The 14,945-nt window shown below is 38.5% G+C and overlaps 1 protein-coding gene across 5 annotated transcripts in view; it reads left to right on the forward strand.

Moving 5' to 3' along the window:
- fars2 (phenylalanyl-tRNA synthetase 2, mitochondrial) overlaps positions 1-14,945 on the forward strand; it is a 186,469-nt gene that overhangs the window by 43,060 nt on the left and 128,464 nt on the right. For all 5 annotated transcript variants that reach the window (XM_026329525.1, XM_026329521.1, XM_026329524.1 and 2 more), the window contains 6 exons: positions 46-380; positions 2,926-3,012; positions 3,513-3,572; positions 5,684-5,852; positions 6,642-6,804; positions 7,590-7,721. In XM_026329525.1, the coding sequence (XP_026185310.1) occupies positions 64-380; positions 2,926-3,012; positions 3,513-3,572; positions 5,684-5,852; positions 6,642-6,804; positions 7,590-7,721 (928 nt within the window). In that variant the 5' untranslated portion in view covers positions 46-63. The remainder of the gene's footprint in view (positions 1-45; positions 381-2,925; positions 3,013-3,512; positions 3,573-5,683; positions 5,853-6,641; positions 6,805-7,589; positions 7,722-14,945) is intronic.

Here is a 14,945-nt window from a genome sequence, read left to right on the forward strand (position 1 = left end):
AACACATGCTAATAATCTTCTACTGTCTGTCTGTTGTCTTTCCAGCTCAATGGACTAATTATAATGAGAGTCAGCAGCAGCCCCCTTTTCTCGGCCCTTCCCCTCCTACAGCCCCTGGCCTGCCCTCTGCTAAATTGCGGCTGCCGATTACTTTTGGCCAATGGGAGCACTGTGTTATATAGACGCTTCAGCACAGATCGCTCTGCTTTACAGTCTGTGATTGGTCAGAACTCTGTGGAAGTGTTGGGCCAATCCTATCCCCGTGATGATTTCACAAATGTGACACCAAAGATCTTGGCTATGGTCGGCCGGAACCTGCACAACCAATCCCATCATCCTCTCTGGCTGATCAAAGAGCGGATCAAAGCTCATTTCTACAGGTAAGCATCAGGTAAAGGTGAAAGTCTCCAGAATCTTTAGAACCCTTTTCAAACTGTTACCGAATAATCACCAATGACTGCCAAGGCTTTGACCTCTAATCCTTCTAAACTCCTGGACTCTGATTTATTTGAGAGTTTATATTTAATAACTGAAAAACTGAGACACGGGGTGAATCCTACAGACTGTCATGACCCCTTTGAAACCTCCAGCACAAAGTTTTCATTTTCATTTATTATTTGAAATGCATCAACATCTTTTGTCCAGTTGGGTTGCCCCCTACTTGAGGTTTGTGAAGAAATACTTACAAATCAGATGACTTGCTCATAAGCCTCAGGTGTAGTTTGTGTTTGTGTTAACATTAAAATGCTATCAATCATTTTCTCCTGCTAAATACCATAATAGTATGGTCATCGTGCATGTTAGCATGCTTGTGTTAGTATCAAGCCCACACTATTGTCTCAGTTTCTCAGTACAGCCTTTATGCGCTCTCTGTCTTGTTTAACTGCATAAGGAAATTGTTGTTTTGCACTTTATATGACTCACTGCACATCAGATGTCCTATTAGAAATGACTCGTTCAAACCTCTTTTTCCTGTGTGTGTGTAAAATAGCATTAAACTTATCTGCATTTCTCATTTTCCACAGCCCGTCCTTTGAATTAGCTTTCCCCTTTATCAGTCATCTCTATAATTCCACATTGTTTATATTTCTGTGTTGCTGTTTTTTTTCTTAATTTTCGGTGCACAAACTGCTGACTGACTTGTGCAGGCTCAATGTGTCTTCAGGGACAGTCGAGTGTGAAAGTTTGCTCCATTGCACACAGCAGTGAAATATTGTCATGCTGCTGGTGATATTCCACACTCCCCATAAAAAAGCTAACACACATACACACACAGCAGTAAACACATTAATGCTGCATTAATAAGTCATTAAGTAGTCACAGAGTGTGTTGTCTGACAGTGGTTTATGACTCTGCCATTTTACAGGTTGTGAACTTTACTCTTTAGAAAAGCCTGTATGCTCTGATATCAGCAGGACAGCAGACTCTGAGAACACCTGAGGGCTGCTGGGTGATTTTCAAACAAGATAAAAAGTTGATCAAGTGCTGCTTTTCATTACTGCAGCTGTTCATTTTTTCTACATTTAAATAAATACTTAATTAACTTTACTTACTTCCTTACACTTTGGACAGATCACCAGTCCATCACAGGGCTGACACACCAAGGCAGACAAATACATACATTCACACCTAAAGGTCATTTAGAGTCACCAATTAAAGCAACACTATGTAACTTTTGCTCACAGTTTCCCCCACCTGGTTCTACTGTCACTCTGTAATCTTTCCCGTGGGCAGCGCAATACACATGAATTTGTTGACTGAGCTGACGGACTATTGATTCGTGTTCAGGCTCGTGTCCGATCACGCTCTCTCTTTCTTTTCTTCACTTCCTCCGACAAAACCCTCTCTGGTTTCTTTGCTGGCTCTGTCATGGTGTTGGCTTTGAGAATTCGTCTTATAGTTAGCTGTTGGCTAACTCAACCCAGGCCACGAGTAAAACGTGACGTATGCCATAAAGCAGGTCGCACTCTGCAGCAGATGGGCCGGGCTGAGTGACCCTACCCAAACATGAAAGTTACATAGTGCTGTTGCAGCTGATGCAAACCCACTCAGGCTGCAGCAGTGATTGAATTTGTCCAGTTAAGAGTTGTTCTACCACTGAAATAATTTTAGAGACATTATTTTAAGGTTCAAAAACTACATAGTTTTGCTTCAACCCAACCTGCATATTGTTGGGTATTGTTTGGAGAGGAAACTGGAATACCCAGAAAAAAGCCACACACACACTCTCCACAAACCCCAAACATAAAGGCTCCAGGGCTGACTGGCGTTCAAAGCCAAAGCATTCTTATTGTGAGGTGACAGTGATAACCACTCCACCAGTGTCACAGGAAACATGAGTGTCTACAAAATTTTTTTCTCTTCACCAGATCGTTGAGATATTTCTGGCTGGTACAATGCAGCGAACCCCCCGACAGTTCAGGCATGCATCCATGGAGAACACAATCGTTATTATAGCCATTATAAATATTTTTTTGACAACTATATTATGCTGCAGTGCACATACCCAGCTACACCAAATATGTGGACAGTTAAGATATGTTGTTACAACACAGACTATACAAAATAAAGACAATATGAAGAAAAAGTACTTTATTAATCCCCAAGGGGAAATTCAATTGTTACAGCAGTTCAAAGTTATTAAATTTGAGATTATTTAAATTATATTAATTAATTAATTATAATTAATTGAATTGAATTGAATTACCTCTTTTTTGTCCATTGTGTTTTTCTGTAAAGATGTGTCACCAGTGATAAACCAGCACTATACCATGACAAATTAGCTATATGTTACCTCTAAGAGTGTGACTACGACAGTAATATATTTACATCCCATAATTTAGTATGAGGTTGTAGTTTTTCAGTAAAGCTGTGTTTAAAATTCTTCATTTAGTTTCTTTTTTCTGTTTTTCCAACCATGCACAGTGCCTACATCCGTCGCTCAGGCACTCCACTGTTCTCTGTCTATGACAACCTGAACCCTGTGGTTACTGTGGAGCAGAACTTCGACAGGTCAGAAACGAAATGACTGATTCACTGACTCACGATGAGCGTTACTGACTGTGTATATACAGTGTGAAGTCATTAGGCACATTGGCACATCAGTTATATTAAATTTAGATTATTACGGTAGTTAGATGTTAAATGTTTAAATGTTTTTTATTTTAATGTTAAATGTTTACTTTTTTATTTATTTATTTTTTTGGCCTTTGTTTCTAGTCAGACTATTGTGCTCTCAGGGCACTTAGCTATGCTTTAATTGTATTTCATCATCCATAAAAATGTGATTTCTATTTTCTAAATACATTTGTAGAAATGCAAAATGATCTTGAAAAATGAAAAACAAGAAGTAGTATGGATTTGTAAAATTTAATATCGGAGTGCACACAGAGTCTCTTTATTAAACACAAATGTTGTCTTTTGGGGATTCCTAAAAAAATTCACCACATATCTTCATGTTCAACAAACACTGAATTACTGAAATCCTATCATTTTCCTGCTTTGTTTCACAGCTTGCTGATCCCACCTGGCCACCCGAGCAGAAAACGAGGAGACAACTACTATCTGAACAGGTTAGTGACGCCACTCACCACCCATAATTCATCTAGTGTAACTACACACACTCCTCTGTAGCACTTTTTTGCTTTCACACTGGAAATGACTGCAAAGTGTTGTCACTTTGTCCATAATTGCTCTCTTATTCACTGTTCCATATATAACAGAATATTTTGGACACTCATTAATCATCACTGACAAGTGTAATAATTTTTATTAATCACAGTCAGTTTCCATTTTATGCTAAGAGAGGTGTTAATTTTAGTGAATTTGAATTGAATTTTAGTCTATTTTATTCAAATCTGTGTGTTTGGAAACAGAGGTTTCTACCCGTTTGTAAGCAAAGAGCAGCAGAAACAGTAATGCTGATTATGACCACCAATCCCCAAATCCAGACCAGACATTTTCAGACACTGGTGAGCTGCCACTATATTCTAGTATGTGTAGTCTTATCTGTTTATACAGATGAATAGATGTGGTGTTGAAGTTTTTCCTGGTTGTGTGAAGTCTGTGGTTCAGCTGGGATGTTTGTGTCTCCAGTCTTGTAATCACAGTTGATTGTCACAGGATTGCTAGAACAAAGTAGCCAGTGGCTCCAAAGCTGCTGATTGCTCCAAGTTGAACGACCTGCCTTCTCCTATTTCGGACTGTTTGATTCTCTCATGAAGCGTCACTTACAGTAAATGTGTCAAAAATTTGTAAACACACACTCACATATGCAAGTTATTGTTGTAGCTGGTGAAGCTTGTTAACCTGAAACTTGTACAAGCTTCCAAGATTAAGTCTACCGACACAAATCTCTGCTTCTAAGCAACCCTTTTCTAATAATTTATTAATACATATAAATTCAGCACGATAGGGATTTGTGTTCCTTCATATCCATGTGGTCATCCGTCACTGTTTGAGCCACAGTGGATTTAATCAAAGACGCCTGGGGAGGACTCCAAAATGAAGCATACAAAGAAAAGAACACTGTAGCTACTGTGAAACATGGAGGATGTTCTGGGGCTGCTTTGCTGCATCTGGCACAGGGTGTCTTGAATCTGTGCAGGGCACAATGAAATCTCAAGACTATCAAGGCAATCTGGAGTGAGATGTGCTGCCCAGTGTCAGAAAACCTGGTCTCAGTCTCAGATCATGGGTCCTCCAACAGGATAATGACCCAAAACACACAGCTAAAAACACCCAAGGATGGGTAAGAACAAAACACTGGACTATTCTGAAATGGCCTTCTATGGGCCCTGATCTAAATCCTATTGAACATCTGTGGAGAGAGCTGAAACATGAAGTCTGGAGAAGTCACCCTTCAAACCTGAGACAGCTGGAGCAGTTTGCTTATGAGGAGTGGGCCAAAATACCTGTGGACAGGTGCAGAGGTCTCATTGAGGGTTACAGAAATCACTTGATTACAGTGATTGTCTGAAAAAGGTTGTCCAACAAAATGTTAAGTTAAGGGCACCATAAATTTTTGTCCAGGCCAATTTCATTCTTTGTTTTTTTAATGCTTCTTTTGAACCACAATTCAAAAGCAGTGTCTGATTTTCATTATTTAATTTTCAGTAAATTTACATTTTTTATATTGCATTTGTCAGTTTCAAGTTATTTCAGTGACCATTGTGGGGCTTTCTTTCTTTAATGGAAGGGTACCAACAATTTTGTCCACATGTGTACAGCTGCATTTCTGTTCTTTCTGACTCTGCAAAGTGGACTATAGATGATCCCAGAATATACTGCGAGAAGACATGTACAAAAGTAAATTGATAAACAAATCGGTCATCTATTAGTTGTTTTTAAAATTAAGAAGTGAATCACAAGTAGACCAGACAAAAATGTACACTACTAAACCTTAATTGGTTCAACTGATAATTAGTAATAATATTTATTTATAGTTTATCCTCTGCTTTTCAACAGTTTTTTTTATTTCAAGTTGTTCAGCACAATACATCACATTATAGCAATGCAGTCAAAAACTCCTCTTGTACAGATGCTGACTGGCCATTGGTTGTAAACTTAAAAAGTACAAAAAATCCAAATGTTGTTGCCAAAAATCCTGACATATCACCTTAAACAGTATTTTTATATCAGGAATGTGTAACTAAACTTGCTTATTATTTGTATTTATGACCAGAACAATGATGCTTCGTGCTCACACCTCCGCCCACCAGAGCGAGCTGGTGAAGTCCGGACTGGATGCATTCTTGTTGGCTGGAGATGTTTACAGACGAGACGAAATCGACACCAGTCACTATCCTGTCTTCCACCAAATGGAAGGTGTCCGACTTTTCTCCAACCATGAGGTACAACGCTGAGTGTGAGATTTTAGCAGTTCTAGATAAAGCTTGGTTGGTCAGAAACACATTGTCTTTTCAGTGTCCTCTCATCTGTCAGCAGCCACGGTTTACCCAATAAAAAAAAACTAAATGTGTGTTCTTTATTTTATGTTGCATATGTAAGAGTTTTAAAGGAGATGATGATATTTTATCTTCTATCCACGTGCACCTGTTAGTGCTTAGTGTTTTCTTTTTTGTTTTTGTTTTTTTACTTATGTTGTTTATTACCCAGTAATTGAAAGTAAGAACTTAAATATATTTACTGATATAATACGCTGTTATAAGGCAGGCCTATTAAGCTCATACGATAGTTTTAAAGTAATACATGTTTGATAAGTTACTACTTAAATTGTTATAAAACATAACAAATAAATTGTAATGTATTATAAGTTAAACAAGACTTTGTTGATCCCTTGTCAGGAATTCAGCATAAGTGCTTTTGCTTTTTGCACTTTAAATATATTTATATTTTGATACCACTTTAAAATGCAGGACTTTTACTTTTAATAGAATATGTAGGCACTATGGTTTTACTATTTTCTTTCTTTTTTGTTAAAGATTATTATGCTCACACTGCTGTATACGTGCTGAATAAGTTATTGGTAAGCTAATGAGGTATCAGGCTTTTCCACTGAAGACTTTGCATGCTTAAAATGTGAAAACTGCCATAAACACCTTTGTTCATGTGATTATCATTTTCATCTTTTGCCACATTCAAGATTCATGATGTGCTACACATGTTTTGTTTGCTCTCAGCTGTTCTCTAAGGTGCAGAATGGTGAGGAGCTGTCTCTATTTGAATGTGGAGGACAGAGGACCCCTCAGAAACAGGAAACGCACACTCTGGAGGCTGTCAAGCTGGTGGAGTTTGACCTGAAAGACACACTGACTCGACTCATCACTCACCTGTTCGGAGAAGGTGAGACACACCAGTGGTCATGTTGTCTATAATGTGTTAAGGGACTGTGGTTTACTTATTTTTTTTTTTTTGGCTTTTTACTGTCCTCCTGCTCTTCCTTTTCATCTGGCTCTATGTATTCCTCTTCCTCATAAGCATTCTCTCTGTTTTCATTTTCCTTACTTTCTCCTTCATACCTTCTCCTTTTCCTCTTCCTTCTCCTTAATCTGCTTCTCGGCTTCTCCTCTTCTTCCTCTTTTTTTCTTATGCTTTTTGTTATTCTTACTTTGCCTCCACCTTTCTATCCCCCCTTTTATTCCTCCTACACCTCCTTCTTTCCACTTTCATCTTTCTCCTCCTCACTTATTGCCTCATTTGACTCTTCCTTATCCTCCTCTTCCTGTGTGTATTTTACTCATCTTCATCTTCCTCATCCCTTCTTCTATTCCTCTTTATATTCATCCTTCTCAACATGCTTTTCATCTTCTTCCTTTCTGCCTCTTCTTCCTTCTTTTCTGTCTAATTATTGTTCTTCCCCATCCTTTTTCCTCCTCCTTTCTATTTCTTCTTTCTTTTCTTTGTTATTCTACTCCTCCTGCTCCTCCTGTCCACTTCCTCCCCTTATTTGTTCCTTTTTATTATTCTTCCTCTTCTTTTTTCCTCCTTGTTATCTCATCTAATCTCATTCCTTATTTTCCTTGTCCCCCTCTTCATCCCCCTCTTCTTCCTTACTCCCTCTTATTTTCATCTTAATCTTCCACCTCTTTTTCCCTCCTCCTCCTCCTCCTCCTCCTCCTCCTCTTCAGATCTGGAGATCCGGTGGTCTGACTGTTACTTCCCTTTTACTCATCCCTCCTTTGAGATGGAGGTGCGTTTCCAGGGCAATTGGATGGAAGTGTTGGGCTGTGGAGTGATGGAGCAGGAGCTGCTGAACTCTGGTCAGATCACACACACAGACACACACACACACACACACACACACACACACACACACACACACACAACACACAACACACAACACACAGAGTCCCGCTGTTTGCATCTGTGTGTTCAACCCTCATGCTTTGACCCTGAGTGTTTCATAGTAATGAACCCTGCATGCTGAGATGAAATGCATGTTGGGAATTCAAACTGTGTGTAGGAGGTGGAAGAAATAGTTCTGATAATAGAGTTCAGTGCTGCACTGTTTCAGCACTGTTAATGGTTGATATAACTTCTGTGTCATATGATGTTTGTATGTGCATGAAGTTTCATTGTCTTACTATTCATCATGACTTCATTTGACTTTCATTCAAAAACTATAAAAAAAAAAACTCAACATTTGTAACAACATGTTCAAGGGCTTTAAGGGACCCTTGTGTTTTGGTAAAACAAACATTGGCTGATACCTTATAATCACATTTCTTAAACTATGTGTATGTCTTAAACAGTCATGAATTGAGTTTCCTCCAAACATACAAGCTTAGAAGGTATCAAAGTCTTAAAGCTCTTTTACCAGAGTCTTAAATCCTGTCCGTTGGCAGTAAGATCGACTCTACAACTGCATGTACAGTGGTGTGAAAAAGTGTTACTTGTGTTATCTTTGACTAATATTTAAATTTTTTTGATGATCTGAAACATTAAAGTGTGACAAAAAATAAGAAATCAGGAAGGGGGCCAACACTTTTTCACACCACTGTAGCTGCAGACTATCAGGAGACAACCTCTAGACTAAAAATGGGATTGTTGTGACATTGGATTTTGTAAAGACTAATTCATTCTTTTTTTATGGTGTTTTGGACAAGTTATTTCTAGTACTGCTAAAGTAGCTCATCAACTCTCAAAGTCAAGATTTTAGCTAAAACTTAAACTGACTTTAATTTCTGTTGTTTCATCCAAGCATTTTTGCTGTGTGTCTCAAGATGTTTATCTTACATCTCTTATACATATATCTTATATCATATTACATATCTTACAGATGTAACATATAATAATATTAGAATTATGATATACTAGTCTATTCCCATCAAACTTTCACAGTCTGGTTCTTGCAGATTATTGATGGATTTTAATTTGTGCTCTGCTGCAGTGACGCGTGACAGTTTGTGCCTTTGTTAGATTTGTGGTGATTGCACTGTCAGGACTAAGTCTGTGTGTGTTGGAGGCTGGCAGTTACCCTGTGTCAGTAGCTTAAAGAAAACTCTGGATGACATAAAATGCCAACCTGTGCTCTGCAGCGGGCGTCATGTCACAAAAAGACCCCCCCCCCCCAAATACATAAATCTGTGTATAGACAGGCAGTTCGGGGACTGATTTGTCGATTTGTCCGACAGTGTGTTTAGAACAGAATCTCTGATCTGTCACTCAAGATTTAACTGCTGATCTATACTTGAGGCGCACAGACAGACACTTTTGTATTTCTGTAATTGTGAGGACACACAGTGACATAATGCAGTTTCTATCCCCTTACCCTAACCTTTACTGTCACAGCTAACACCAACCTTACACCAGTCAAAGATTTGACACAACTTCCCAAAATTTATTCAAATTACTGAAATTAAGCATAAAACAAACATTAATTTGGGGAGTTAGTTCATTCAGCAGGCAAACACACTGTGTGATTGTTTCTCCCAATTAATGTTGGGATTGATACTGTATCACTGTTGCATAAGTTCCCAGAAATGTGTTGTACTTGTTGTAGGTTTCTTTGCCTTCTCTCTTCACTTGGTCTGTAGTCTGTCTGAGTCTGGAGACTGTGCTGCTGTTCATCATTTGAAGCCATTACTTTATCTCTGACATTTACATTCATTTTTAATTTTTAGTGACTTTTTTGATCTATGGCACTTTACCACTTTGTTTTGTACCATTTAAGGTTAATCGCTGGACTGCTTACATGCCAATAAAAACTGAAACATTGAAGATGACCTCAAACTAACTTTTGACCAGTAACATAAAAGACTTAATGATAGCAAGTCTTAACGCTGAAATAGGCCTGTTAAGGTGTGAGGGCTGACCAAAAGGCCCTAACAATGAAGATGAACTAACGTGCCCTCACTCCCATAGAACGATATGTACATATACCCACATTGCACAGAATTGAAAAACACACATGTAGAAACATCTGAAGCATTTATCCTCTCTCTCTCCGTGCGTATCTCTCTCTCCTCTCCCACTCCTGTTAGTCTGCTAAGTGGCTATCGTGCTTCTTTGCCCTTGAACAAAGCTGCAGCACTGTGCTCCACTTCACCACTGCTTGTTCAAATCAATAATACATACTTTAAGATTCAAAGAGTGACTGGATCGCACCATGACTGCTCTGTGTGTATATGAATGTGTAAACGCTGGTTAAGGAAATGCTTGCTCATATGACGCATTCTGTGTGTGTAAATCAGTGTGTGAATGAGACTGTGTGCACTCCATTTGTGGTTGTTGACATGCAGACAGTCAGTAAGGCAAGACAAGTTTATTTATATAGCACAATTCATACACAGAGTAATTCAAAGTGCTTTACAGAAATAAAAGACAAGTTAAAAGGACATAGGCTGAAATTTAAATAAGAAACAGCAAATAGTAGAAAATTAACTTGAAATGAAATTAAAGGAGAATGAATGCAGATAAAACACTTTCAGTTGTCTAACATCGTCTGGAGGTACTATTCCAGATTTTAGCTGCGTAAAACTGAATCGCTGCTTCTCCATGTTTAGTCCTGACTCTGGGCACCAGCAGAAGGCCTGTCCCTGATGTTCTCAGTCAGAGAATTTTCGTATGGCGCCAACATGTCAGAGATGTACTGTGGTGCTGACCCATGAAGAGACTTATACATAAGCAGTGCTGTTTTAAAGTCTATTCTCTGAGCGACAGGAAGCCAGTGCAGAGATCTGAGAACAGGGTTGTACTTCCTGGTTCTAGTCAGGACCCGAGCAGCAGCGTTCTGAATGTACTGTAGCTGCCTTACAGCTCGTTTTGAGAGCCCCATGAACAGGCTGTTACAGTAATCTAACCTGCTAGAGATAAATGCATGGATGAGTCTTTCCAAGTCTGGTTTAGACATGATCCCTTTGATTCTGGCAATGTTTTTGAGATGGTAAAATGCTGACGATGTTATTGTTTTAATGTTGCTGTTAAAATTCAAGTCCATGATTACCCCTAGATTTCTAACCTGATTTTTAGATTTTAGAGAAAGAGACTCGAGGTGACTGCTGACACTTTCTCTTTGTTTCTGTGGCCCAAAGATGATTATTTCAGTCTTGTCTCTATTCAGAGAAAGTTGTTTTTGCATCCACACAGTGATCTGTTCAATGCAATAACCAGGGGTGGCAAAAGTAATCACAGTAGTAGTAGAAGTGCTGACTCAACTCCTTTACTCAAGTAAAAGTAAGAAAGTCTGAAATGTACTTAAGAAAAAAGTTTGCAGTCAATAATACACAATACATCTTTTGATAACTCCACAAAACTAAAAACGTTCAACAGAAGAAAAAAAAAAGGAAATTCTAAATACTCAAGTAAAGTAGAGATACCTGAAAAATCTACTTTAAGTACAGTAACGAAGTATTTGTACTTCGCTACTTCCCACCTCTGGCAATGACACAGTAAATTGATTGGTTCATATTCACCTGCTGTAAGTGATATGTAAATCTGAGTGTCATCTGCATAGTTATGGTGGGACACATTATTGCTGCCTATTAACTGGCCTAAAGGAAACATGTAAAGATTGAACAAAAGAGGTCCTAAAATGGACCCGTTGGAGGCCCCACATTTCAAGGCCATTTCGTCTGAGACACACTTACCAATTTAAATAAAGTAGAACATAAACCATTTAAGGGCAGTATCAGAGATGCCTATCCAGTCCTCTAACCTTTGTAACAGGATCACATGGTCCACTGTGTGAAAAGCAGCACTTCGATCCAACAGTACTAAAACAGAGACTCTGCCAGCGTCGGTGTTCGAATGAGTGTCATTTGTCACCTTGATGAGTGTAGTCTCAGGGCTGTGATGGGGCCTAAAACCTGACCGAAATTTGTCAAAGCAATAGTTTAGCAGGATAAAGTGAGTAAGTTGCTGCTATACAACTTTTTTTAAGGACTTTACCTTAAAAACCCTTTCTGGTGTCCACTGCACCCACATGCATCATTAGCTGTTTGAATCGTTGGTGTTTTGAGATGACCTGGGGGAGGAGTGCTGATATATCAGTGCCCATAGCACTTGGGTAGCTGCATGTAATAATTCTGTTGTTTATGTCACTCATAACACCGTCTCCAAGCAGCAGGATATCTCTGTCCTTCACATTTGGCACAGATTCTTTCTCTGTCTCTCTGCCTAGTTTCATGGCTCCCATTCTTCATAAAATTACTCCTTTCTTGTGTTTATTTCTCAGTGACAGCAGACATTTCTTGCTCCTTAAAATTTAATTCAGACAGTGGTTGACACCTGTTACTAAGCTGTATGTTTGCTGATGCTACATGTGCTCTTGGAGTGCCACCATTCTTCTTTCTAATTCTGTGACGCTGTAGCTTTGCACCAATTTTATGCCAGGTGGCTTCATTCTGATCAATTCCCACTTTCAAAACTTTTGGGAAAGACACTGTCTCATCCAGGTTCCAGTAACATTTAGGTCACCATAGAATTTATTACTGATAGTAGGTTTTGCTTTCTGAACAGAAGCGTGTTGTGAAGTCCTTTTTCAGATTCCAGAGCAAGAATCTTCGTTTGAGTCACATTGATTTCCTGAAGATATATCCGGCAGTTTTGGCACAATGTGCTTTCTTTTCCAGACATGTTAAAAAATATATGATTCATGGCTCTAGTCAGTCAGTAGGCCAGATTAGTTAAAAGTAAAAACTCCCCACTAAAATCTAAAGTTCAGTTAAAAGAGAGTAAAAATAATGTTAAGTGTATTATAAAATCATTGGATTAAAATGAAAAAGAGTAGAAGCAAAGTAAAGCTGATACAAGCAGGAGCAAGCAGAAAAGTGTCTGCACTCTTCAGAAGCAGGAAGCAGCCTGTAACCTCAACTTATTACATTACAACTTATTACCTTACAACATAAAGAGCATGAAGAAGTACTTAAGAGTAGCCCCTGGTTACATAGGCAGAACTGCAGCTTTTTCTAGTTTGAATATTTCTGACTAGATAAGGGAAGTGGTGACACTGCCTTTACAAGTACTAAGCTTTGAGCACTGAAACTTGCAACCCTTAAGACCAAACCCAGAACTTCAACACATATTTCTTTTATTTTAAAGCCTCATTTCACCTTAAATGACAGAAAAGCAAATTTTATGAATTGCCACTAGTGGTTTTTAGCTATTCAGATAGTTTATGTCATCTGCTGCACATATGTCTGAAATTTTTGGAACTTCATTAAATTTTATAATAGATTTTAAACAATCAAAAACAGTATATCTCTTTAAAAATGTCCTTATTATTGTGAATAACCAACAGACATGTTAACACTTTTAAATGCTACCTATTTTTAATGAAAGATCATTATTTATTATTAACATTTTTAGACACAGAATCTCAAAATTATCAATTTCAGTTTGCTTTATTGACCTGGAATATAAATTGCATTTAAATGAGAATGGTGAAGGAAGAAAACGAGCTGTAAGATAAACTAGCATGTAAGAAAAATATCTGCACAGTGAGATACCAGTTTTCACATTGAAGCTACTCTTTCTAAAGTGCTTAAAGTTATGTTGTGTTTCAAATGGGTCAAACATTAAATTCCAAGATTTACCTTTCATATGTTTTGTAGTAAAGCTATGATTATTTGATTTTATTGAAAACATGGGAAGTTTGGATCTGTTGGTGGTTCTGTGGAGTTTGAACATTTCTTGAATGTAATTTTTAAGGTTTAGAAAGCCTTGAACTTAAAAATAGTAGGGGAAAAAAGCAGTTGAATGTTAAAATATTTCAAATACAGTTCTGATCTCTCTTGTTTCATCCATTGTTAGACAAGTCTAGAAAGGAGTCAGTAGTCCTGTCTGCATCCATTGGTTTCCGTTTATTGCATCTGTGCCTTTTATATTCACACTGCCAGGAACAGCCCGTCAGAGTTTTATTCTGTTTAAAGGTCTTTGTATTGTCTTATTTTGACGTCTGAACCGCAGCAGATGGTGTTACAGTTGTAGTTTTCAACCCTGTCAGAAGAGGGAGCTGCAGGTTAGATCAGGATGAGGGCAGGAGACAACTCGGCCCCCTCTATTCTTCAACACTCAGATCTCCCTTTGCCTTTGACTACCTACGTCATTTTTGTGAGCTTGTATTCTGCAGGTGTGCGTGTGAGTTTGTGCGCATGTCTAAATCCATTTCCTGCAGTGTGCCATGACTGAAATAAACTGTTTCAGGACACACACAGCGAGATGGAAGTGCCTTTGGCCATTTTACACTTTGCTGTGCCTTTGTTTGTGCGTGTGCTTGCATGTGTGTGTGAGACTCAGTATGTCCCCCTGAAAGAAGAGGGGGACATACTTATTTATATAGCACAATCCATACACAGAGTATTTCAAAGTACTTTACAGAAATAAAAGACAACTTAAAAGTACACATGCAAAAATCAAAATAAGAAAGAGCAAATAGTATAAAAAATTAACTTGAAATAAAATTAAAGGAGAATGAGTGCAGATAAAACACTTTCATTTGTCACATGGTGCGCTAAAAGGAAAGGTTTTTAGCTTGGACTTAAACATTGTCAGAGATGAGGCTTGTCTAACATCATCAGGAAGACTATTCCAGATTTTAGCTGCATAAAACTGAGATGCTGCTTCTCCATGTTTAGTCCTGACTCTGGGCACCAGCAGAAGGCCTGTCCCTGATGTTCTCAGAGTCAGAATTTTTGTATGGCACCAACATGTCAGAGATGTACTGTGGAGCTGCTTATACACAAGCAGTGTTGTTTTAAAGTCTATTCTCTGAGTGACAGGAAGCCAGTGCACAGATCTGAGAACAGGGTTGTACCTCCTGGTTCTAGTCAGGACCCGAGCAGCAGCGTTCTGAATGTACTGTAGCTGCCTTACAGCTCGTTTTGAGAGCCCCATGAACAGGCTGTTACAGTAATCTAACCTGCTGGGGATAAATGCATGAATGAGTCTTTCCAAGTCTGGTTTAGACATGATCCCTTTGATTCTGACAATGTTTTTGAGATGGTAAAATGCTGATGATGTTATCGATTTAATGTGGCTGTTAA

This window comes from Mastacembelus armatus, unplaced genomic scaffold (genome assembly GCF_900324485.2).
Source record: "Mastacembelus armatus unplaced genomic scaffold, fMasArm1.2, whole genome shotgun sequence".
NCBI lineage: Eukaryota > Metazoa > Chordata > Actinopteri > Synbranchiformes > Mastacembelidae > Mastacembelus > Mastacembelus armatus.